This window comes from Ursus maritimus, unplaced genomic scaffold (genome assembly GCF_017311325.1).
Source record: "Ursus maritimus isolate PB19 unplaced genomic scaffold, ASM1731132v1 scaffold_12, whole genome shotgun sequence".
Lineage (NCBI taxonomy): Eukaryota > Metazoa > Chordata > Mammalia > Carnivora > Ursidae > Ursus > Ursus maritimus.
In genome coordinates this window covers 22296454-22321415 of record NW_024423564.1, presented here as the reverse complement: position 1 = coordinate 22321415, position 24962 = coordinate 22296454, and the positions used below count along the sequence as shown (strand labels likewise).

The following is a 24962-nucleotide window of genomic DNA, read 5'->3' as shown; positions in this document are numbered from 1 at the left end:
GGAAAAGAGGCTTGGCTTGGTTGATTCACAAACAACATAGCTACCACCAGAATGAACGGTGTTAGCTATGACAAGTGCAGGATCTGACTGGGACACCTGTGTGCCTGACACCACGGCCGTGCTTTGGTGTCAGTGTGTCCTCACCCCACCACACATTCATATGCAGACAATCCGGATGGCTCAGAATTCATGCCTTGGCTAATACTTTACTATATTAAAAAATCTTTATTCATATCACATAACCAGTGGCAGGACAGCTTCCTTCTTTATGGTGCTATGAGAATCCACAGCCCTCACGTTTACATTTTTATCGTTTCTGTTTATCTGGGATCCTACATCAATTAAGAATCATTTGGGAAAAGCTGAATTGAAAAAAGGAGACATGAAAAGACAGTTAAATACAAATAGACCCCAGGTAATATTATAACACACAATATATATTTTTTATCTCCATCCTGTTTAATGATCTTATTGGTCTAAGCTGTTTTCTCTAATTCAAAACACCCATAAGACATAAATTTTTCTGGTTGTTTATTTCAACCCAGTATTATCTTGATTCACTAGCTGAATATGTTTATATTTTTAGACCCACCTCACCTTACTTTATAATGCTACATTTTCAACTGGCGTCTCAGCTATTTGATGTTCTTATGGGATTTTTATCTCATCCCCTAAGTTCCTTTGCTCCATCAGTGATGGTTCATTGTTGCATTCAGACTTGTTCCAATCACACATAAATTATTGTTCTCTTCACTTGTTCCTAACTCTGTCCTGCTACAAACTCCTTATGCAGTCAAAGGGACTAAATAGAAGAAAAACTCCTCCTGGATCCCCTCAATACATCACTTGCCTGTCACTGAAGGGTGGTAAAAAAAAGAATGGGTTTTAGAACCAAGAAGACCCTTCTGGTTTAAAATTACTTAACTTTATGCAAATTAACTTTTGAGTATTTTGAGTCTCAGTTTTTTTCTTTTGCAAAAGGATGATGATAATACAAAATGATAGAATTGTGAAAATTACATGAGCCTCTCCCAACATTAACAGGTGCAAAAGCACTAGCTTCTATACAATGAGCACCTACCACAAGAAAGCTGAGAATCAACGAGGTCAAGTAACTGGCCCCATATTACACAAGTCAGCAGTAGATTCAGGACCCAAACCCAAGTAAAGGCTGATTCTAAATCTACCTCAATAAATATTAGTTCTCTTTCCTTTCCAACCAAATCTAAACATACCTGTCCCTCGTGGAAGCATCCTGTCATTGAGTAGCTAAAATGCCATGTTCCCAGAGAAGCCTTCTCTATAGGCTAAGTCCAGACTGATTCTTTCTTTTCTTTTTAAATATTTTATTTATTTATTTGAGTGTAAGCAGGGGGAGTGGCTGGCAGAGGGAGAGGGAGAAGCAGGCTCCCTGGTGAGCAGGGAGCCCCACACGGACTCGATCCCAGGATCCTGGGATCATGACCTGAGCCGAAGGCAGACGCAGCTGAGCCACCCAGGCACCCCAAACTGATTATTTTCTTTGCTAGGCTACCGCAGCATTTCACTAGATACTCATTAATACATCACACAGTGGCTGAACGCTTCCTAAATCGCAGGCACTCTCCTAGTCCTGGACAAGTTTTTGAAATGTGAAGGTTACTTCTGCATGAGCCTCGATCCTTGACTAGACTGTGAACCTCCTGAAGTCAGGAGTCCTCATTATTTTCACACTGGTTACCCTTGTCTTTATTCACTACAAAACTAGTTTACAAACAACGGTTCAAAACACCAGGGACATGTTCTAATCTAAGCTCTGCCACTGTTTTGGCTGCAAGACTGTGAACAAATCTAATTTTCCTGAGCCTGGGTTTTATCATCTCAACATGATTATAATATCCATGTTGCATGATTATTATGAGCCATTCTGCGAATGACAGAGCTTCACACAAATGTAAGGGGTCATGTTGTAGCTATTGTTGATGTCACATTATTATTAATGAATGCATGAATATCAGAATGAATGTTCTGCAGATCACTTCTGCACTAGCAGCTGTAAGGTCCAAAGTTTGGTTCCACACCAATGCTTTCTTAATTCCATTCCCCTGTATCTGTTGTTTAGACTCTGCTCAGAATCAGTTTCTGAGCTCTGATGGCTGTCTGCTGGGAAGGCTTCCTGGTCTTGGCTGCTGGTGATCCGGATGTGCACTGCTAACCCCCAGGATCGTGGAGCCTGGGGTGTCATCTCACCACCCTGTTCTGTCCCTCGGCCCCCCGCGGACTTGCCTGTGCTGACCAGCTCGCGCTGTCTTACTCATATGTACCTTCACGAGACCGCACACGTCTTTGCTTCCTAAATACGGACCTGCTCTGCCCTACTTCTCAGTGTCCCTGTTCCGGGCTGCTATTTCTTCGGTGACCCTAGGGAAGCACTGGCCTCTGATGACCAAGTGACCCTCTATGAGAGCTACTTGCCAGAAGCCTGGCTGCCCGCAGTCCAAGCTGCCATCCTCGCCTTCGCCTTCTGAGTCCTAAATGTACCACCAGCTTCCTAGCCCCCGTCATCAAACCCATGTCAGGTGCAAAGGCTACTCATCTTCTGGGGGAAAAAAAACACTCCAATCTTGTGGTCTGTCTAAATCTCCCATCTTTTTTTTCCCTATGCTCAGATCTCTGGGCTGGGCCAGTTTATATATTGCTAAAGCTTGGACTGCTTCAGCTCCTTAGGGTTTGTTCTTGCCATGCCGTTAACCTGACTGCTTTTACATGCTTCCTTTGCAACCTGTCATGTGTTTCCTCTTTCTCATTCCTTTAAGCTCTCCCTTCTAAGTGAATGAAGCCAAGACACTAGCATATTCACATCATAAAATTTATGCAAATCCAATTAATCCAATCAAAGCTTGTTTGTATAAAAGCCTGTCTTATGTGCTCTTTAAAGTCACTTCCCATGAATGGAAATCTTAATTAGATGACTAAATTTAGAAGGATAGAGCATCTTGCAAGAAAACCAAGAACATTTAATCCTTAATACCATAAACTGGAAAATATGAATTTCACCTACCAAGAATAGTACTGTTGGGTTTCACATAAATTTCAATCCGTGCTTTCTAAAAGAACTGGAATAGCATGCCCTCAAATTTCTAGAGCAACATATAGATGTATATATTTCACTTTACCTTCTAATTTAAAAACAGGAGATTAAAGATATTTACTACACAGGTGAGCACACCTGTTATTTAATTTAGAAAATGCAAGTCAAGATGTCCTAATTATAGAAGCAAAACATAGCAATGGTAACAACAATGTCCTTGCCAATTTAAATTTTCATTGTGTGTATCAGCATAAGCTTTCATAATTGTACTAATATCGATGTTTTAGCATTGTCCATGTTGCAAATAATGATTGAAAATCATGTAATATGCGTGTCAGAGGGGTTATCTTCTCAGTAACTATCGAATTAAAAGTTTATTTCATGGCAATATTTTTATTTTAAAGTAGGAAAATGTAAGCACCCTGGAACACACCCGGCAGCCAAGATCAATGAGATAACTATTTCCCTAGATTCCTTAAGACGCTGAAACAATATTCTAATGTTTTTCTTTCGGTTTACTAAATTAAATTCAATCACATAAACAGAGTTACTTGTAAGACAGGCAGATTTAGATGTCCCATTTTGCAGACAGAGATGGTGAGGCTAAGAGATCAGAATGCGTATCAAAGGTTTACCTCTTCATGCTGGGAATCCCTGCATATTATTGTAACGTATTATTGTAATGTATTTTCTACTACGCATCCTTATGTTCTGAACCTAATTACTTCTGTGCTGTACACCTTTCTGTTACAGACATTCTTGGAGTTCCTTCAACCTGGGAAGTTTTCTCCAGCGTAAAGGAGTTTTGCTTATGTATGCTCTTGCCCTTCCCTCCCTGCTCTGACTAGCTAAAGTCACCTCCTTTCAGCAATCTCTCTCATCATTCTGTCTACCTTCCTCCCCCAGGCCAGTTTTCAGTATTAGTGTATTTTAACTCTTCGCTGACAATGAACTTTGACTTCCTTGAGAACAAGGATCCTTTCTAACATCTTCGAATATGTAGAGACCATTACACATACAAAGCTTTGTCCAGGGAGAGCTCAGTAACTGTTTTTTTAATGGATAAATAAAGGAACAAATTACTGAATACCCGATCACTGCATTTCAATGTGATTGTTAGCAGGTGATTTCATTTGCATCCATTGGATAAGGTGAGGAGCTAATTTGCACTTGACTGATTTTTCGCTCTAACTGGGAAATCCTGAATTTTAATGAAAAGTATCCATAAACGATAAAATCCTAATTTCATTTTCCTGGTTCCTTCCGAAGTTAATCAAAGTTGTAAGTGATTTGCCTGCCCAAGCAGCATTAAATCTTTCTTTACTCATTAATGTCATTTTCTAAAGTACCACTAATTTTTATCACTCTCTAAGGAAACAAACTCTTCTCAAAAACAGTTCCATGTATTGAGTCAAGTGTTTCAACTCTTAATTTAGGATTACTAATGAAAATGTACAGAGTATGATTCAGAGATCTGAGTGACTATAAAGTCATGACTTATTTCATTTAGAAACTCTGCCAGCAGGGCATCTGGGTGGCTCAGTTGGTTGGGCATCCAACTCTTGATTTCGGCTCAGATCATGATCTCAGTGTCGTGAGACTGAGTCCCACGTAGAGCCCTGTTTTGGGCTCTGTGCTCAGGCAGAGTCTGCTTGTCCCTCTCCCTCTGTCCCTACCCCCACTCGCGCTCTCTCTCAAATAAATAAATAAAATCTAAAAAAAAAAAAAAGAAAGAAAGAAACTCTGCCAGCTAGCTGAATCCTATATCAGAAGACCAAAAAAAAAGTTGTCTAATTTACCAAGTAGATGAACTTCCAATGAAGAATGTATTGGCTATTTGATTTACAAAACCGAATGGAAGATGATGTGCTCTTCTAAAAAAATAGGGGGTGGGAGTATCGGAATATAGAATATGTCACACCTGATGAAGAAAGAGCATATGCTACAGAAATGCTTACAGAGTGACAATTTAAAGTTATAAAAGTTTGTGCTATGGACAATTAAAGACATGGCGGAAATAGCGGTTATAGAAGCAAAAACACGATGATGTTAAAGATTTTTAAAACAGAATGATAGGTGTTTGAAATATTCTCTATTTGGAGTAAATATTTTGAACTATATTTTAGATAACTTTGATTAAATTAAAAAGTAAGTGAACGTACATGGGTAAAAAGAAATCTGAAATCAGGGATGAGTGGTAACTAAAATAAAACATTAAGAATTGGGATTTAGAGAAATACTTTGGACTTTATAACATAAGTATCTAGGAATGGGTACCCCAAATAATTTTAATTCCTGCTTCTTCCATTGCGTTCTCTTAAAACACATTAATAATTACTTACATCTACCATTTGAAAGGCATTGTATTAGGCATTATGTGGTGAGCAAGAGGCAAAGATATACAAGACAAATTTGCTGAATTTGTAATCTTATGATGACCAAAATACTTACATGTACTAAACTATAATACATCAATAAGTAGTATACTATGTTGTGTATTGTGACATACAACTGCATTTTAACAGTCATCTGATTGCAAGACAGCAAATCCGATTAGAAGATGTTGCCTGGAGTTCTGCCTCAAGGACTGAAAACCCAGATCAGTTTCGGTTGGAAAGAAGATGCCACAATCTCTTAGCAATGTCTGCTGTGGTCATGGAAGGGAGACAGTGTATACCATCACGCAGTGTTTTTGTCTACTTGAAGAGAAGTTTAACCTACTCCCTTCGCAGATGAGATAATTAACCACAAGGAGACTTTCCACTGACCCCAAGGCTAATGCTTTAAAGAAAACAGTATGCAGAACTTCTGACGTATTTGCCAGGGGTGAAAGTACACTGGGAACACATTATTCAGGGCGGCTCGTGCCATGCCTTAAAAACAGCACATCTCAAGTGTGGTCAGACATGAGAGCCAGAATGGCAAAATGGACTCAAATCCATGCCATGTGAACATGAAAACTAAAAGTCCAAGAACTAAAATAACATCATATATTGGGAGACCATCTAGAGTGTTCTATATGGCTTCAAATGGTGAGAGGCCTGGAAGCAGACAACTCAGAGAGACAGACTTTATTTCACCGTCCTAATAGTGACCCTTGTCTCACACACATAAAAGGCTATGGAAGAGCCAGGCGTCAGTCAGTTTCCCGCCGCAGGTGGAGTTCAAACCCTTCCAAACCAGGTATCTAATGACACAGAGGCCAGAAAGCTACCTGATTTTCTCAAGGTCTCAAAGGCAGTAAGCAGCGGGGTAATGAGGAAAGCTCACTGCCAGTCGGGCCAGTGAGTCACTCCTCTTCCTTCCTTTTTCCTTTCTCCCTTCCTTCCTTTCTTCCTTCTTCCCTTCCTCCCTCCTTTCCTTTCTTTCTCTCTTTTGCCTCCCTCCCTCCTCCTTCCTTTCTTTTTTTCTCTCTCTCTCCCCTTCCCTCCCTCCCCCTTCCTTCCTTCCTTCCTTCCTTCCTTCCTTCCTTCCTTCCTTCCTTCCTTCCCCAATCTCTCTCTCCTCTTAATTTCAGATCATCATAAAGTCTGCATATACAAAATTTATTATGAATCCTACCAATAGCATTCACTATTTCCAGACAATAATACATTATTGCTACTGTTCCTTTTATTTGGTCTCACTGTCTCTCCAGCTCCCCATCCCACACCCACAACTACACTTTTATGGAAAGTATATAAGAGGACAGACTATTATTCAAAAAGGATTTTAAAGGCAAGGTAGATCACTGTTGCCTAGGAGCATTGAAGGTGGAGTTATGAAAGAGGTGGGATTGGAGTTGCCTAAGGTAAAGGCTGGAAAGTATTTAAGCAGATGGAAATGAAGAGTAGGGAAAATAACATAAAGCACAGCATAGGAGAAAACTGATTTCATAAGTCACTGCTATTTCTCAGAAAATGGCACTATGGGATTGGACCAAAAATTTCTGCAATCCTTTTAAGAGTATCCGTAAGTCCCTTCAAAAACAAAAACAAAAATGACTTCAAAATATACAAATATATAAATGTCTATGCTTTTCCTTCACACACACACACACACACGCACACACGCACACGTGTGCACACACACACTACTAAGTATTTTTTCCATGCCTCTAACTAGTTGCCAAACTTAACATAATGACTCTGCCTTGGGTGCAGTAGATATGCTATATGTTAATTATATATAGTGTTATAATTATATTATATTGTGTTATGTTTAAATCACACTGTAAGAATTTGGAAACTATACATCAAAAATGGGTAGGTTGAAACTTGTAGCAAGTTTCAAATGTAGTTTTACTTTTTGTCTGAAAAGATTTGATGTTAGAAGCATAAAGACATCATAGAACCAAACAATTTGAGAATTAAATGTTCTTTTTCCGTATCTGCCACCACCTCTTCACTGTCACAGACAGTGCAATTGTAAATATAATATTCAGTGAAATCTCTTCGGTCAACAGTCTAAAAGCCACAGGGAAAAAGCTACCACAATAATCGTATGCTCTTCGTCTCTCTCCCAACTAATACTCCTTGCAGGTGGGCTTAGGTCCAGCAGGAGATGGCAAAAAATTTGGTAAGGGGACCAACCCCCTCCCAGTGTTAAAAGCACGTATCTGGCATTCTGCTGACGTACCTCAACTTTCTTGCTGCGGGGTTATGGGTTACTTGCTTAATCCTTTTTGCCTCAGTGTCATCTGTAAATCGAGATAACAACTGTATCTCCCATGACCGGAGGATTCAGTTGGTTAATACGTGGAAATACTGGGGCGCCTGGGTGGCTCAACCGTTAAGCATTCTGTCTTCGGCTCAGGGCATGATCCCAGGGTTCTGGGATCGAGCCCCACATCAGGCTCCTCCACGGGGAGCCTGCTTCTTCCTCTCCCACTCTCCCTGCTTGTGTTCCCTCTCTCGCTGGCTGTCTCTCTCTCTGTCAAATAAATAGATAAAATCTTTAAAAATATATATGTGTAAATACTTACATCAATGCCTGATATATACTCAGTGCCCACACACGACATCTGTTGTGTCATTTCTCATTAGTTGCATGGCCTTGGGCAAGTCACTTGATCTCTCTGGCCATTGATTTGAAAATCAAGGGATGAAACTAAATGATTTCTAAGGCCACGTTCATGACTAACAAATCCCAGCTACAAAGAAGCGTCTTCTAACATTGGATTCACAAATCTTTTCCAAAAATTGAATGGCAGAAAAAGCCTGATAGTGTGGCTTGAATAAAGTGTCTACTGGATTCCTATATCCGTATTCTAGACTTAGCCCCAAGAGAAATAAAAAGGGGACCCCAAATAATCATGTGATTAGGAGCCAGAGAGAAAAGGAAACAAAGGTCTCTCTGTGAAAGACCAAAAGGGTTGTCAACGTAGTTTTGACTAAGTCTCTTCATTCAGTTTAGTAACTTAGCAAACCCAACACTTAAGGCACATGTGAAGGAAAAGGTTATTGTCACCAATCCAACGATATTATTTTGTTTTTTAGTTGGAAACGTCAGGAATTTATTTTAAATTACAAGATGAGGCTCCAGGTGCACTATCTCTATCCAAGACTGCTCAATTTTGGTGTCTGTGAAAACTTGGCATTCTGCTTTGATGAGATCTCTGAAAATATAAGATGTTTCCCAGCGTGAAAAGTGCTTCTGTGCACCCCAGTGTGAGAAAAAGCTAAATCTGAAATCTCAATAAAAAATCCTAATAGAAAAGTACAGTTTTTGCTGGTGTGATTGGAAGCACTCTTTAAAAAAGGGGATCATCACACAAGAAACACAATACACAATTTACTCAGAATAGAGGTTCTGGTTCTATCAAAACAAATCCTGCTTGCCTTAGACAGGAAATGCCACAAGTTATTTTGGTAATACGTAGATATGGCAGGACTACATTTGTATTTAACTGACCTATGATTTCATAAGTCTTTTATTTCATAATGTTGCTCTGAAAGATTTGAAGAAGGGAAAGATGGGATTTAATCCTGGTTTTGGGATTTGCAGCAAGTCAAGTAAGCTCTTTGAGTCTTATTTTCAAGGTATGCTATACATGGGAGGTGCTCACTGAATATTTGTTCAAGAAAAGAAGGAATGAGGAAGGCAGGGAGGAAGGAAGTCCTGGGAAGTCACTAGCATTTTATCAGGAAAAGCAAAATCGGAACAAGCTGCTACAAGTCTTTTTGCTATCTGTATGTTAATTGATAACTGATTTAATTAGCATTATGGATATAAAAATAATTTTTATTGATGAAAGTAATGACTTTTAATTAGCACGATGAATGCTAAAAATAGAATCTTTATTGGTGAAATTAAATATTTTCAAGCTACGTGGATTGACTAAAGTAGTTTGGGGATACTTTCCATCCTTGAATAAATAAACCATAAGACTCCAGTGAGGTCTGTAACCTATACCCCAATGACTTGTTCTCAATGGATCTCAGGGCCAGCCATTGGTTTAAGAGGTTTTCTGCATGAAGCATGTCAGTGCAAGGGCACAGAATCCCACCTTTTCTGTGATGAACCTTTCATACACTTAAAACACCTTCAAGGACAAAGAGCTGCCAGTTCACTGAGCTTACAGAACAGGGCGTATGGACTTTCTTGCCTGTTTCAATGAATGGTTATTAAGTAACTGCATGCTTATCAGAGTTTGGTCATTATAACCTCATCATCACAAACTTAGTTGGTGCCTAGATAACTTATCTACCAAAAATAACTGAAGAGTTGGATATGATGAAATCAGCTTTAGTCAGATTACAATACCCTAACTTTGAGATTTGCAAGTCTACTGATGGAAACAGGAGTAAAAATGAATACAACATAAAGCACAATATAAGGTTATTTTAATACCACAATTTGTTAGAGAGGCTAAGGATTTATAGAGGAGAATGTGGGAGCCCAAGAGATTTCCCCAGAGGAGTTGGTGCGAAGTCCAAACAGATATAGAAGAATGTTCCAGAAAGTTGGGGTTTTTGGGGTGGGAGGGATGGATGGGGGAGCATTAAAGAGGTTAGAAGCAAGGGAGATAAGAATTAATCCATAAAAGAAATTCCAAGTTTATTACAGACCAAATATATATGTGTGTGTGTGTGTGTCCACGCACACACTACACACACATACACATGTATACACATTCACTCACACGTTCACTCACTGAGAAATATCCACCAAAAGACTGTGTTTAGAGTTCTAAATGAACCTGGTCTGGAAAAAAATCTTTCAGATTCTGTTTTTTACAACAACAACAAAAAATGGTGGTTTTACTGACAGTGATTTTCAAACTACATCTGTCATAATAAGACTAAAAAAATAACCAGCCTGCTGAGTGAAAACTGGCATTCTCAGAAATAGTTTAAATCCAACTGAATGTAGAACTCCATTTCACATATTTTAAAATATCTTCCATCTAAATGATATTCTTTACGATTTTCCAAAGTCTGTTAAATATTCTCCTAACTATTGGTTAAGATCTCTGAGATCAGAACTTGCCTCTCGACTTGATGAATGGAAATGTTGAGCTATTCTACTGGCCATTCCACCGGTTCTGAAAAAATGAAGTTTGGTCTTTGAACATGTCTTTGAACATCCTCTTGTCATGTGTGGTTGTAACTGAGCCTATAGATTAACAAACATACGGATACTGTAAACAGCACACTGATACATAATCAATATGCTTTGACTCACCTCTGTCTTCTAGGAATGTCGCCATTTTATGTTGGGAATCAAATTAATGGGAAACTGCATGCAGCCAAAGGAGCACTGGACTTGAAGTATAAGATTCAGATCCTAGATGTGTCATTTACCAGCTGGAGCGAAGTGCTAAAGCTCCCTAGACGTCTTAGTGCGTATAGAAAGGGTTAAAGTGAAAAGCGAGTGCTTTGCCTCATTTGCTCCACAGAAATGAGTAAGTACACTTGATGTCATTTCGCTGTGCACTGTCAATATTATTGGCTTTTATGCTAAAAGAGCAGCTATCAGTTTTTGAGTACTTGATGCATGCTGGTAGTTAATTTTTATAAGGTATCATGTTAAGTATCATTACCTCACTCTCACAGGCAAGAAAACGAAGGTTTGCAGCTATAGCTTCACGTATAATGTCTGCGCTCTCAAAGGGCGGTTAATATGCCTTATTCATTATACGAATTCAAGCAACAGCATTCTACCTAGTACATAATAGATGCATTATCATCATTTAAAACTTTTACAAATAATGCCTTTTGGAACAATGCAAATTAAAAAATTAATATGATACAGTGCATACTTAACAGACGGTATTAATATTCCTCCTTGGAAACATTATTTTGTTTCCAACTATACAAGTGAATGGGAATGTAGTCATGCTGTGAGCGGTCTTAACCATCTCTAATGACCAGCTGGGTATATAACCCATGTAATCCGCTTGCATTATGTTTTCTTCACATTGTCTCCAAAGTACATGCTCACCTATTTGATTCTCACAACAGCTTTGAAAAGTAGGAAGAAATAAGTCCTCATTTTTCAGATAAGTTAACTGGCTCAGAAAAGCCACAGGGATAACCTGTGGTTGGAGGGGGAAAAAGAAGACAGGAAGATAAAGGGGGAGAAAGGGATGGGGAGGAAGACAGCCAGAGGAGGAAGGGAAGAGAGATGAGAAGCAGAGGAATGCTAGCTGGTTTTCAGACCAGCCCCTGCTTTCCCCTCAGCATCACCATCTCCTTACCAGTATGCAAAGTGGAGGGGATCTTTGGAAAAAGAAAGACAAAAAAGAATGCAGGGAGGGAGGGAAAGTATGAATGAATGAATATGAATGAGACTATCTAAGTGAAGCAAGGTCCTAAGAGACATAAGGACATAGTGTGGTTCTAACTTTTAGGGAATCTTGGATATCTCTGACAATCCAATAAAGCTATGGAGGCTCTTACTAGAAAAATGTGTGCACGTGTGCACATGCGTGCATGTGTGTGTGTGTGTGTGTGTGTATATATATATATATAGTATTTATACACAATTTCAGTGTGTTCACTACACCCCAGATTTGGTGCTAGGTCCCTTTTAAGAAACATGCCTTAGAAACAGAGGCCCCCCACTGTCGTGTGCAGATCTAGCCCCAGAGGGCGGGTCCACATAAATGCAGCTGCATGCGGCACTTATCAGTGTATGCTACAGACACGAGAACATGGCTTCCGACCAGAATAGCAGAATATCTTTGAATCCCTTCTGCTGCGACCCACCTCGCCACAACATTTCAAGCTTAACAGGAAACAAAACAATCTCCCACACCACACATTGAAACCATTATCTACACTGGAGCACAAAGCTTCCGATCAGACCAGAAAACCTGAAATGGAGGATAAAAGACGCGAGACAATTCTGACACCTCTAGTACTGAATCACTATGACCAAAAATCTGTAAAGATCTGCTTAATGGGTTAGGATCAAGGTACGGAACAGAAGAACTAGAGGCGCAGGCTTTGAGGGTTCTGGCACAGTCGATGTGGGACTCCGGGTTGGCACTCCAACCTCCTCACATCCAAATTTCCTTCAGAAGCTGAAGTGAAAATTAATTAATGGATTTAAATAATTTAATACACGTCTGACACATAATGTTACTAAACATCATGTTTCTTGTGCATAAGTGGATTTAATGATAGCACGTATGCTTAATAAACGTGCCACGAGGGTGAGCATCGAATGAAGTAATGCGCTGACTGTATCTAGCACCGCTGCTGCATAGCAAATGTCAGCTGGTGTTAGCCTCCCTGACGAAACAGAGGAGTCATCAGAAGTAGGACTCCTTAACATGATGCCAGTAACAGAGTTCCAATTTTTACTATTCAGTGTCCCCAATTTTTGTGGGTGAGGGGGTTGAACCAGGTGGCCTCTGTCCACCTCTAACATTTTATCAGCCCTGGAATCCACCGACAAATGCACTTTGCTAGGTGCCTTAAATAGATTATCTTGCTTAATCGTCACAACCTGGGGGTTGTGTTCATGGCAGCTAACACATATTTAGCTGGGCACTCCTCCAACATCTATGTGAACCCATTTCATGCTCAGAATAATCCTGTGAGGCCAATACTTCTATTATCTCCATTTTATAGTGGAAGAAACTGAAGCATAGAAAGACTGGCTCAGGTTCACACAGCGGGAAGGGGGCAGCTCTGGGCTTCAAACCCAAGCAGTCTGACTCCAGAGTCTGTGATCTTAACCTCTCGATGCACTGTCTCTCAAGAGGCAGGCATTTTTATCTCCAGTTTATGAATAAGAAAATGTTGCCCAAGGTCACACGTAGAGTAAGTGAGAGAAATGCAGATAAGAATCCAGGCTTGTCTGACACCCATATCTGTGTTTCTCCTCACCATGCCCCAGGCACGTGGTCCAGGAGTAGAACGAGAAGGGAGCACTCAAGATGAGGTTCCCAGCAGAAGAGGTCTATGGGAAAGGTTCAGGCACTTTGATCTAACAAGATGGTGCTCTAGATAGGAGCTGCTTTCTGCCATCACCTACTCCCGCCACATGTAGTGACTCCATACCCTTAGGACAGCAGCAGCAGCTGCGTCCCTCAGAGTCTCAGAGTCCCGAGGGAGTTTCCTGAGGATGCAGACATGAAGAATCAGAGATGTTCCCTAACACTCAAATCTGCCCCGCTTTCTGCTGGTTTTCTCTGCCTTGGTTCTGGCTCTATGAAGATGAATGTTCTAGCTCTGGTCTCCTTCCAATCACCTGTGTTGCTTAATGATCTAAGGAACGATAACTGCTTATAGCCACTGTATCCAAATTTGAGCGCAGAATACATTGTCATCACCAGTTCTTCTAATCAATGAAAAATCAAAGATCACTAATTAAATATATATCTATAAATTATGTATGTGGTGCTTTGGCAAATGCTACACAGATCACACTGAGCAAGGACATTTTCAAGGAGCCTATAAAACATGTCGTCTTTTTTAAATGAGCCCAAGTTACAGGCATTTTCTGAAAACACAATTGAAGCAATATTTCACAACACAAAATAGACTTAAGGATAAAGAGTTTAAAATTCTTTTTATTTTTTTTAGATTTTATTTATTAATTTGACAGATAGAAACAGCCAGCGAGAGAGGGAACACAAGCAGGGGGAGTGGGATAGGAAGAAGCAGGCTTCCAGCGGAGGAGCCTGATGTGGGGCTCGATCCCAGAACGCTGGGATCACGCCCTGAGCCGAAGGCAGATGCTTAATGACTGTGCCACACAGGCGCCCCGAGAGTTTAAAATTCTTGCATAGGTATTTTAATAATAGAAAAGCCCTACACTACTGTCCCCAAAATGTCCTAAAACACCACCCACCAGACAACATCCCTAGTCAGTTCCCAACAAATTGAGAAAACCTTTCAGCCTGGCATTCCAGGAATCATCAGTGAGACCCAAATCTTCCTCTTCAGCTGTACACCCTCTGTGTTCCCCACACACCACTCTTAGAAACAAGACAAACCACTTGCTGTTTCAAGAGTACAGCCTGCATTTTCTGCTACCAAGCGGCTGTCCGTGTAGTTGCTTCTGTGATGTCCTGACTCAAACTCCATTCCAGCCTCTTCTACAAGTCACATCTCAAATGCCACCATTTTCTCCATGAAGCCTTTCCTCACCTCTCCAAATAAAAATGAGCTTGTCCTCTTCTGAACCACCAGAGGTCTTTGTGGCGTGTGTGTGTGTGTGTGTGTGTGTACACACACTTCTATTGTGGTGATTTATATTATGACCTTGGCATATTTACCTAATTTCCCAAATTAGGCTGTAAACTCCTCAGGAGTTTGGTTTATTTCTGAAGTTTCCTTTATAACCTCTACCCTGATGTCATGCTTGCAACACAGGAATTCAATAAACATTTACTGAATTATCATTTCATTAATAATGCTAATGATTTACTGATCTCTTATCTCTTATGGAGTATCCACTATGGGCCAAGGATGACATTTATGTATTATATCTAATAGAATATTCAAAATCCTGTGACTTAGAAAATTGAGGCTTAACCAGCTTAAATAAGTTGTTCAAGGTTACACAGCAAGTAGGGTTCCCAACTGTTAACATAACAGCAGGATGTACTTTGGATCTGAATCCAAATTTGTTAGATTCCAAACCTGGGCTCCAAATCAACACTACATAAACGTGATAAAACTGAAAGGATATATTGTTTTTGATTTTTAGATAAGTGAATGTAGCAAGTATGAAACAAAACCACAGCTTGTTAGGTAGTGAGGAGAGCTAGTAAATTAGTAAATTAATTTAAAGACTTAAAAATGACTTTTGAAGGTTAAAAAATATACAAATGAAGGAACCTTTATCACTACAGTCCAAGAAATGTAAGAGATGGGGAAAGAGACTGTCTGGGGCATTTATTTAGAAGAATAACTTATTAGTAAACTGCATTTGTATGTTATAATAGAAAAGGTTCCAGTTTGGGAATTTGACAAAGTAGGACTAAAATTCTGGGTATAAGATTTTTTTCCCTAGACCTTGGGCAAGTTACTTTATCTTTGTAAGCCTCAGTTTTCGCAAATATTAGGTGACAATAATAACAATTGCTTTCATAGATAAGGCAAATGTTAGACAGGTATAAGGTATATAACTCAACAAATGATGGGCACGACTGGTGTTATTATTACTAATAATATTATTTTTACGCAAAGTGACTATGCTAAGCCGGAGTTCTTGAGAGGAATGGAAAGGAAGAGCTGCCATTACTGTCACCAACCTTTGGCATTGTGAGAGCATACTACTCAGAAAAGCAGAAGGGGAAAGGAGGGCCAGCAGTGCCACTAGCCTCTAAAATCCAACACTTGCTTCTCATCAGATGGACCCCCCAAATCCTTGTCTTACAACTAAAGGACTGAAAGTCAAAACATGGAAAGCAAGTCAGATCCTCCCTTTTAAAACCCCTCAATTTTTATTCTAGGTGCCTGCCACCTTAGCCATCTCTTGTTCCCCTTCAGAGAACATATTCTTTGGAAGTAGTAGAAGTAGCATGGCATTAGGCGTCAGTCCCAGGGGCATACAAACACCACGCCCACCATTTTTATTTTCAAGTGTTTCCATTTTGTTATCTGACTCTCAGTGTCCTTAAATATTATCTGGAGAGGAATGCTCTGAAGAATAAATGCAGTTACAGCTCGTGTGCCCAGCACAGAGTAGGCACTCAATAATGACTACTTCCCTTTCTCTTCCGAGCTTCCCCCTAAGTGAGAAATAATCAGCATCTCAGGGCCATGTTCTCATCTCTAACTGGCACCTGCCACCATGGATGGATGGTTAGGATTGGAAAGGTGCTACCTCATTTAAATAAGACACAGAGTGGTAATTACCAAGGGACAAGTTACAGATATTATTGATTATGGTTGTAACCAAACCAGTGACCTGAAAGTGACAGGGTTTTTTCTTTAAAAAATAAAATAAAATCCCAGAAAAATCCCTGAGCTATTCAGTCTCCCAGAAAACATGTGTCTGAAAACCCAACATCTGCAGAAAGGAAAAAAAATTCCTTAAAATGACTAAATTTTCTTTCCCCCTTCAGCTTTTCAAATGGAAGAGCGAGAACACAAACATGAAGGTGGATTTTTAACAAATTGTAATATTAAAAAAAAAACCCAAAAAACAAAAAACATCTTCCGGTGCAAGGTCTAACACTTTTCAAACCAGTACACTGGAGCCGAATTCAAAGTCAACTACCAGGGTATCTGTGATAAACGAAGTTACTTTGAAGTTATCAGGATGTTCCTTGGTGGAATTCCATTATGTGTGTTAGGAACTTCTCATTATTTGGAAAAATATGAAATCATTTCCCCTAAAATCAAAGTAAACATGAATAACCAAACCCGGTAGATACCACTGATGTTCTCAACGTTCATTTGTTGAAACTGACACATTCAACCACTGAAATAAAACTTCCTTTTCCCTTTCCTCTTCATTTCCTAATTTCCTACTTGTTATCTGTTGAGAGTTGGAAGAGAGAAGCGGTACCACTGGAAGGACACCTCCAATACTTTGACAATAACAGAGGAACCATAATGTTTGCTGAAGAAACACCACCAATTTTCCTACCAATAACTGCACCATATTCACATATGTAAATTATTATGTGATTACCATCCTAATAATTACATATGTATATCTGTGTGTACGTGCGTCTGTATACACACACACACACACACACACACACACACACACACACACACACACACACAGTCCATAAATCCACAAGGCATTCTAAGCGAGGCTATCAGAGGAAAGGATTTAAGCTGCCCAGAGAGTGGAGCAGCCTTGAAATGAAATCTTGTCATTTGGACACAGCTCCTGCTTCCAGCAAGCACTGCTGCTGGAACCTCTTCATTTAGCAGTTTTCAAAATTCACACACACACACACACACACACACACACACACACAGTCCATAAATCCACAAGGCATTCTAAGCGAGGCTATCAGAGGAAAGGATTTAAGCTGCCCAGAGAGTGGAGCAGCCTTGAAATGAAATCTTGTCATTTGGACACAGCTCCTGCTTCCAGCAAGCACTGCTGCTGGAACCTCTTCATTTAGCAGTTTTCAAAATTCTTTTTTAGATAATTTGCTCCCTGGTCAGCTTAGTCCCACCGGCACTTTCATCTGAAAGGGAAGGCGGCGGTAAAACGGGAATACGCGCCCAGACTCGGGAAGCAGGAGTCCCTTCCACACCCCAGAGACTGATGCCCTCTCCTCCCCGCCGGCCGGCTGCTGCTCCGCTCCCCGTCGCAATCTGGGGGCCGCCGGCCGGCGGAGCAAGGCCACAGAGGGGAGGAAGTAAGAATGCACCCGAGGGCTCTACCTCCTCCGCGGCCCCGACCCCCACCTATCACCTCCCACAGCCCCCATCCCTCCCATCCTCCTCCCCGTCACCCAGAGACTGATGCCCTCTCCTCCCCGCCGGCCGGCGGCTGCTCCGCTCCCCGTCGCAATCTGGGGGCCGCCGGCCGGCGGAGCAAGGCCACAGAGGGGAGGAAGTAAGAATGCACCCGAGGGCTCTACCTCCTCCGCGGCCCCGACCCCCACCTATCACCTCCCACAGCCCCCATCCCTCCCATCCTCCTCCCCGTCACCCTAACGCTGCAGCCACGGCAGGGGGTGCGGGGGTGGCGTGTGAGGAGAGATGCGGCTTCCTTCGCACCCACCCCTGACGCGCCCTGGAAGAATGTCCTCTGGGGAAGGGGCTGCCCACAACTTGGAGGAACTTAGAAGGCAAGGCTGCCGCGCCCCGACCCTCAGCGGGGTCTCCACCCTGAAGGTGAGGGGCGACCGAAGGGAGTCCGACGCGAGGGCGGGCACCCCCGGGCTTACCACAAGCACGGGGACCCCGGCGGCCAGCGAGTAGAGGAGCACTGGGGGCACGGCGCTGCTGTCCTCCGGGCCCGGGTAGGGCTTGCGGTAGGCGCTGTCGTGGCAGAAGAAGCCCTGCACGTTCACGGTGAACGTGTCGGTGTACTCGAAGTAGTACGCCAGCATCACCGTCCCTGCCATGATCACCATCTGGAAATAGAGCATGCTGCTGGTGAGCGCCGCGGGCAGCAGGGGCATGCACGCCTCCCGGGCCGGGCCGAGCCGAGCGGGCGGCGGACGCGGCGGGCCCCCTCCCGGGTCCGCCGAGGCAGCCACCGGGGGCGCGGCGGCGGCGGGGGCGGCGGGACGACGAAGCGCGGGAGGAGGGATGGAGTCGCTGGAGGAAGAGGCGGAGGCAGGTCCGGGTTTCGAAGGCGCCAGCAGGCTGCAGAGGAGGCGGCTACCCCCAGACGAGCCCCCGCTCCCCTCCCCGCCCCCCGCCCGCCGCAAGCGCCGCCCGCCCGGGCGCGGGGTCGCGCGGGAGGGCGGGGAGTCCCGGGCGACCGGCAGCGGCCGCAGCGCCCAGCAAGAGACCGTTCTCGTTGCAGCAGCGGCTGGTGGAGCACCCCGGGCCCGCCTGGAGGAGGCGGCGTCGGCGGACCGGGCGGCAGAAGCCGGGCACCTGTGCCCCTCGGAGGGCGGACGCAGTGGAGCTGGAGAAGCTCCTCGCGGGGGTAAAAAGCGAAAAAAAAAAAAAAAGGTGGCGGGGGGGAGGGGAGGCAGCAGAGAAGGAGCTTCTAGAAACTCCTTTCTGAGGCAGCAGCTGGGCTGTTTAAGAAACCCGCACAACGCCTGGGAAAATGGTGCGCGGACGCGTCTTCGGAGCGCAAACCCCACCGAAGCTCAAAGTGCCGGATGCCGCGCTGCGAGTTTCAGCCCGCTCTCCCTTGGATTCCTTAACCCCGCGCAGGACACACGCCAAGCGGTGGTTTCTAGGCACTGTTAGAAAAATAATCTCAGAGCATTTTAGATTCAGAGTTTCTCTGCCTCCTCTCTAGCTTCCTAGGGTTTTGTATGTAGAAACACAGTCATAGTTCAGTAGCTCCAGAAGCATCATCTTTTGTACAACGGCCCCTTCCTCCTTCATGTATTCTCCACTTGCTCATCTTCAGTCAGTCTCCCTTTATTAGCTGCTTGGGAGAGGAGGCATTGCAGATTCCTGGGAGCCAGCGGTGCCTGCCACCAGGGAAAAGGGCTATTTGCCTCATCTCGCTATTCCCCGAGTTCTGGGAAATTGCCGGGATTCCCCACGGGTCAGGTGAAAGGACAGGGAGACCAACGTGGGCTCACACCACATGCGTACGAAGCGCACCCATACATGGGCATACACGCATGTGCATAGCTCTGTAAGTAGCTGCATATATGTAAAGAACCCATTTCGTGATGCCATGTGGGTCCCTGCGTGCAAGCTTAGGCAGCAAACTGGGGGGTGGGGGTGGAGGTGGGGGAGGACCTTAGCAGAGCCTGACACTGCTCACATCCTCCACTCTAGAGAGCAGGTAAAGAACCGTATGTTAGAGACAAGAAAATATTCCTAGAGCCCTTCCTGTCTCATTAAAATGTAGATTACTTTAGCAGGTTTCTAGAATATTCATTCATTTTAATGGATTGTACTTGGTGATTTTTAGAGGTGGGTTTTAATCACCAGGAAAAAGCAACATTGGTAGGCTAATAAGGCCATTTAAATTTGGCAACTGATTGGTATTTTGGGGAAGTAATGGCAGTGTGAATTGCCTTTAATGAGGGATACCTTATCTGCCACATGTTATTAAACATCATTTAATAACTACTTACTAGATAAAAGACACTGAACAACATGTATAATAAGCAATTTGGGGCAGTGGGAGGAAACGGTTCCTTAATGGACAAGAGTAGTTTACCGTATTATGAAAATGTAACTATTACAAAGGTACATGATTTAATGCCCCATTCAGAGAATCATTTTAAGACTGTAAGACTGTTTAAACTGCTCCTCTGGTTGCACATAGGAATCTCTCAAACCTTTCTACTTAATAGAATTTTTGGAAAAATGGTCTTAATTTTTAAGGGTAGATTTTAAGGGTAACTTTGGATTAAGGAAAGTGATGTAGGTAATCGATCTGAGCCAATGAAAACATACATTACTTTTGAAATTAAAATGCACATACTGCATTGTTAACATGTATTGAGTGCCTAGTACTGTGAGTGTAACAAAGCAGGGTCCTTGTCTGTCCTGTTCACTGTTCTGTCCCCAGCATGAGCAGTGTATGCCACTTTGTAGGTGTTCAATAAATATCTGTTGAATAAATTAATGAATTTATTCCTCTAAGAACAATGGTGAAGTATGTTCACATGTAAGATATATGTCAAGGGTTAGGAATCATAATCTTTACGTCCTACGGTAAACATAGACTGCCTACTTACATGACATACTGACATTGAAGGTATAAGGTCAATGTAAGAGCAGCAACTCTCGTACTGCTTCGGTTCAAATCCCAGCTCTACCACTTACCAGCTCTGGAAACCTAGCCAAGATGCTGGACTTTTTTTTATCACCAGTAAAATCAGGATAATATTAGTACCTACTTTACAAGGTTGATAGGAGGATTAATGATGCTCAGTTATGTCTGGCACACAGCAAACACCTATATCGTATTTAAATTTTATAAAATTTGACTTGTAGACATAAGTGTATCTAGACTACCTTAACTCAGGTCGCTCCAACATCTATCACCAGTCACTTCCTTCTAATTTTTGACTTACAAAGTGAGTCTGGGTATATCCATATTTCTGTAGGTGTATAGATTTTTCTATAGATTAATGCACATTCTGTCTTCTCTTTCAGATGCTATCCATCTTGGGAATAAGATATTATTTCCTTCAACATCCCCATCGTTTGTTCAAATTAGACATAGACAGTCAAATAGTCTTGTTGACTGATTCATGGTTGACTAATGATACAATGCTGAAATTCAAAGTTAATACTGAATCTTAATTCACATTATAAAGATACCAACATTAAGTTCAACTTCCATGAATATTTGAGCACATTGGTTATTCATAGAAATGATGTGAAGTGGATGAAAGAGCATGAGCTATGTGCCCTTGGGCCGGTTACTTTACTTTCCTGAGTCTGAGCTTTTTTGGGGACAAAATGAACTAGTTTTTCTTACCTCTGGGCTTATTTTGACAATTAAATGAGACTATGTAAAGTACCCAGGCCAAAGAAAGTACTTGTTTAGTATGTTTTCTCACTTTATTTTCTTATAAATTATTTAAGCTAATTTTTTTCCAAAATACATCTTTTCAGCTTCAAAAACCCTTGGGAATCCTACCTCAATTTTTAATTTACCCTTCCACTCTTTCTAGATAAACAACACTCTCATATTTAATCCTTTGCAATCCTTGCCTTAATTCTTAATTTAATTTAATTCTCAGGCACCTCATTGTGCTTTCAAATATATTATAGCAGTCAATCTTTCTGAAAACATTGTCTTGTCCTGCAAATTCTCCCCATCTCAGCTCCAACCAAGGTGGATAACCTAGGTCAAAATTATGACATTTATAAATTTTATTTTCCAAATTCCAGGGATTCATATTATATTTATTTGCACATGTCTTAACAACCACTCTGATCTCACTCTGTTTCTTCACCCATAAAACATGACCCATGATAAATACTGAAACAAATCTTGGGGGGAGTCATTTATCAATTCCAGTATCTCTCATCTTTCCACTTCAATACTTATGTTCTGATAAGAACTAGTAAGGTGCTAGACCAGCATGAGAGGATGTAGTCCTTGTCTATATGGTTTATAACTTTTTCATCCACAGACAAAGACAAATGCATGAAATTTCGGGTGGATCTTTATGCTGATAGCAAGGCAAAGACCAACTGAATGAACAGTCTTTGGGAAGCCAAGCATTGACTGTTTGTGGATAGCTACATAAATGAATGTGTCCTTCTTTAGCTTTGAAAATCTAAGGTTCTTGCTGGAAGGGAACTGGAGATGTACCTAGCTCCTCAAGATTATTACCAGTTGGGTTCTGTACAATAAATCTGTGAATAGCAAGAGAGGTGGACTGAGATTTTCCCACTAACATCTAAGGATTTGGCCTTCATTAGTTTATAGACGGAATGGTTTTTGCAAAGATGGCTGAGCATTTCCAAGAACTGATGAACATACAGATGTTAAGTATTGGGTTTCCATGTATTTCAAGTAACTCAGAGGTAAGCTGAGGCATTTTCCTGAACTTTTCTCATTCCATGGTGTAAAAACAGAAAAAAATAACATTACTTTCAATGCATAGCTGAGATGGTGAGGTATGAAGGGTTCAGAAGACTTCACGTAAGACAAACTAGGGAAACATCTCGAAAAGAATAGAACCCTCCTTTTGACAACAGCAATGACAAAATCAGTGACAAAGACAACAACAAAAATGCTCATAAAGCTAAACCTGAGCTGTAAATGTTTGAGGAGATTCATGAGTAGAAAAGTTAGATGACTTTGTACTAATGAGGAACTTAAATATTAACATATAGATTGGTGGAAGATCTAATGGGAATAGATTGGAAAGAGATTTTTTTTTTAATAGGCCAGGTAATTGCTTTCAGAATAAGTAAAGGCATCTGGTAATTCATTCTAATAATTATTGAACTACAAGAGGCAATATCTTGACAGGTCTTCATTGAACTGCATCTTGAGAAGGAGCAAATACCCTAGTTTACTAACTGCCAAACAATTTGATGTAGAGAGCATCGGATACTTAAGGAATAAGTTGTAGGACCAGTTAACGCAAGAAATGTGCTTCAATGTGTTCATATAAATTCACACCTTGACCTCTTATTATGCACATCAGAGTGCACTGTATCTTCACATAAAGATCTTCAGTGCTTGATGTAGGAGGCAGTTGCGTTCTCAAGAAGACAGGACGGAAAACAGCCAGTGTAGTAATGTGTATGTCTGTTTTTGAGGTTCCAGCTGTGATACGATGTTTATCTCAGAGGCCAGAAACTTCTGATCTGGACAAGCAGTATGTATCTCCACTTAGAACCTCTGAGATATCTTTGAAATGCCTTACTCTGTGACTGCATTACAGTTGATTGTATTCTTTCTACATTTCCAGTATTATTTTAAGTTTTCACTTTCAAAACAGTTATCACAAACCAAGCACACATTTTACTGGAGCACATATTAAATCTAGTTATATTTCACTCAAGGTATAGGCATGAGATGGATAGACTAAGTAAAAGAGTTAAAATTTATAACGCATTAAGGCTGGGAAAGAATAGAAAAATTTAATATGTTATCAATTGAACTCCTATATTAAAATAAGAATTTTAAATTATTGCGGTAGCAAAAGTTAATTGAAACATGCTGATCATACTGTGTGCCGTGGCAATCAGCCTCTCTAAATCTCAGTTTGCTCATCTATAAAATTGGGTTAGTGAATCTTTACAAAGACACTGAAAGGCTTATATTTACAAAACGCTTTGGAAATATCAAAGCACTGGGCAAGTCTGCATTAGGAAATAATATTGTGGGCGCCTGGCTGGCTCAGTTGGTTAAGCGTCTGCCTTCGGCTCAGGTCGTGATCCTGGAGTCCTGGGATGGAGTCCTGCATGGGGCTCCCTGCTCAGTGGGGAGTCTGCTTCTCCCTCTGACCCTCCCCCCATCCTCTCTCTTTCATTCTCTCTCAAATAAATAAATAAAATCTTTTTTTAAAAAAGGAAATATATCATAATTAGGAGAAGAAAATGCCTAATCTAAGTGGGTGCTGAATTTTCTTCCTAGCACTTGTTCCATCTCAAAAAACTCAGATTATTTGCTGTCTAGTCTGTTTCCACACCAATGAATATTAGATTATTTATTATATGTTTGAATCATTAAAAAACCCGACAATGCTTGATAAAATGTAAGTCGGTGGATCCATTATGAGGGGAAGTTTCAAAATACTCAAGTTCCCTGAGAACAACTTTAAACAGTTATCAAAGGTAAGGACATAGGAATGTCAGTGGAGTGGTGGTTAAGCCCAAGGACTGAGGACTCAACAGGTACTTTTGTTTTGTAGATTCGTAATTATGGGAACTCGGTGAAGTCATTTTAATTTCTCAGTTTCTCTAGTACCCTAAAAGGTAGTGTTAGGTTGCCTGCTTCACCAAGATGCAGCCCAGAGCCGGGGCCATTCATGGCAATAAATGATCCTCACAGTTATCAGCACTCTTCTGGTGTAATTAATCCTGTTACTGCTGGATCAGCAAAACTTTCATTGATCCATTTGGAAATGTGCCTGCATAAAATCTTGCTGAATTGTCTATGTAACTGCATGTTGCTTGAAGACACCTGAAAGTCGTTACTTGTGCTGTGATAAATGAGGACTGTCCTAAACAAAATCACAAATCCTGCTAACACTGAGAAACGGAATTTCATTAGAGGTGTTTTGGAAAATGTGCTGTGAACTCTGCCGATGACAGCTGCAGGTCCTTTGTCAACCATACAGATTGTGAATGGTAATTAGCATTTGTTTGGTTGTCCTTCAGTGTGCTAGATAATGATTGAAACAAAGACA

The 24962-nt window shown here is 41.5% G+C and overlaps 1 protein-coding gene across 1 annotated transcript in view; it reads right to left on the bottom strand.

The window, feature by feature from the left end:
• The window catches only part of PLPPR5 (phospholipid phosphatase related 5), a 111858-nt gene extending 93247 nt beyond the window's left edge, over positions 1-18611 (bottom strand). The window contains exon 1 of the mRNA XM_040626730.1: positions 18375-18611. Coding sequence (XP_040482664.1) covers positions 18375-18611 — 237 coding nt within the window. The remainder of the gene's footprint in view (positions 1-18374) is intronic.
• Positions 18612-24962: the final 6351 nt, after the last annotated feature.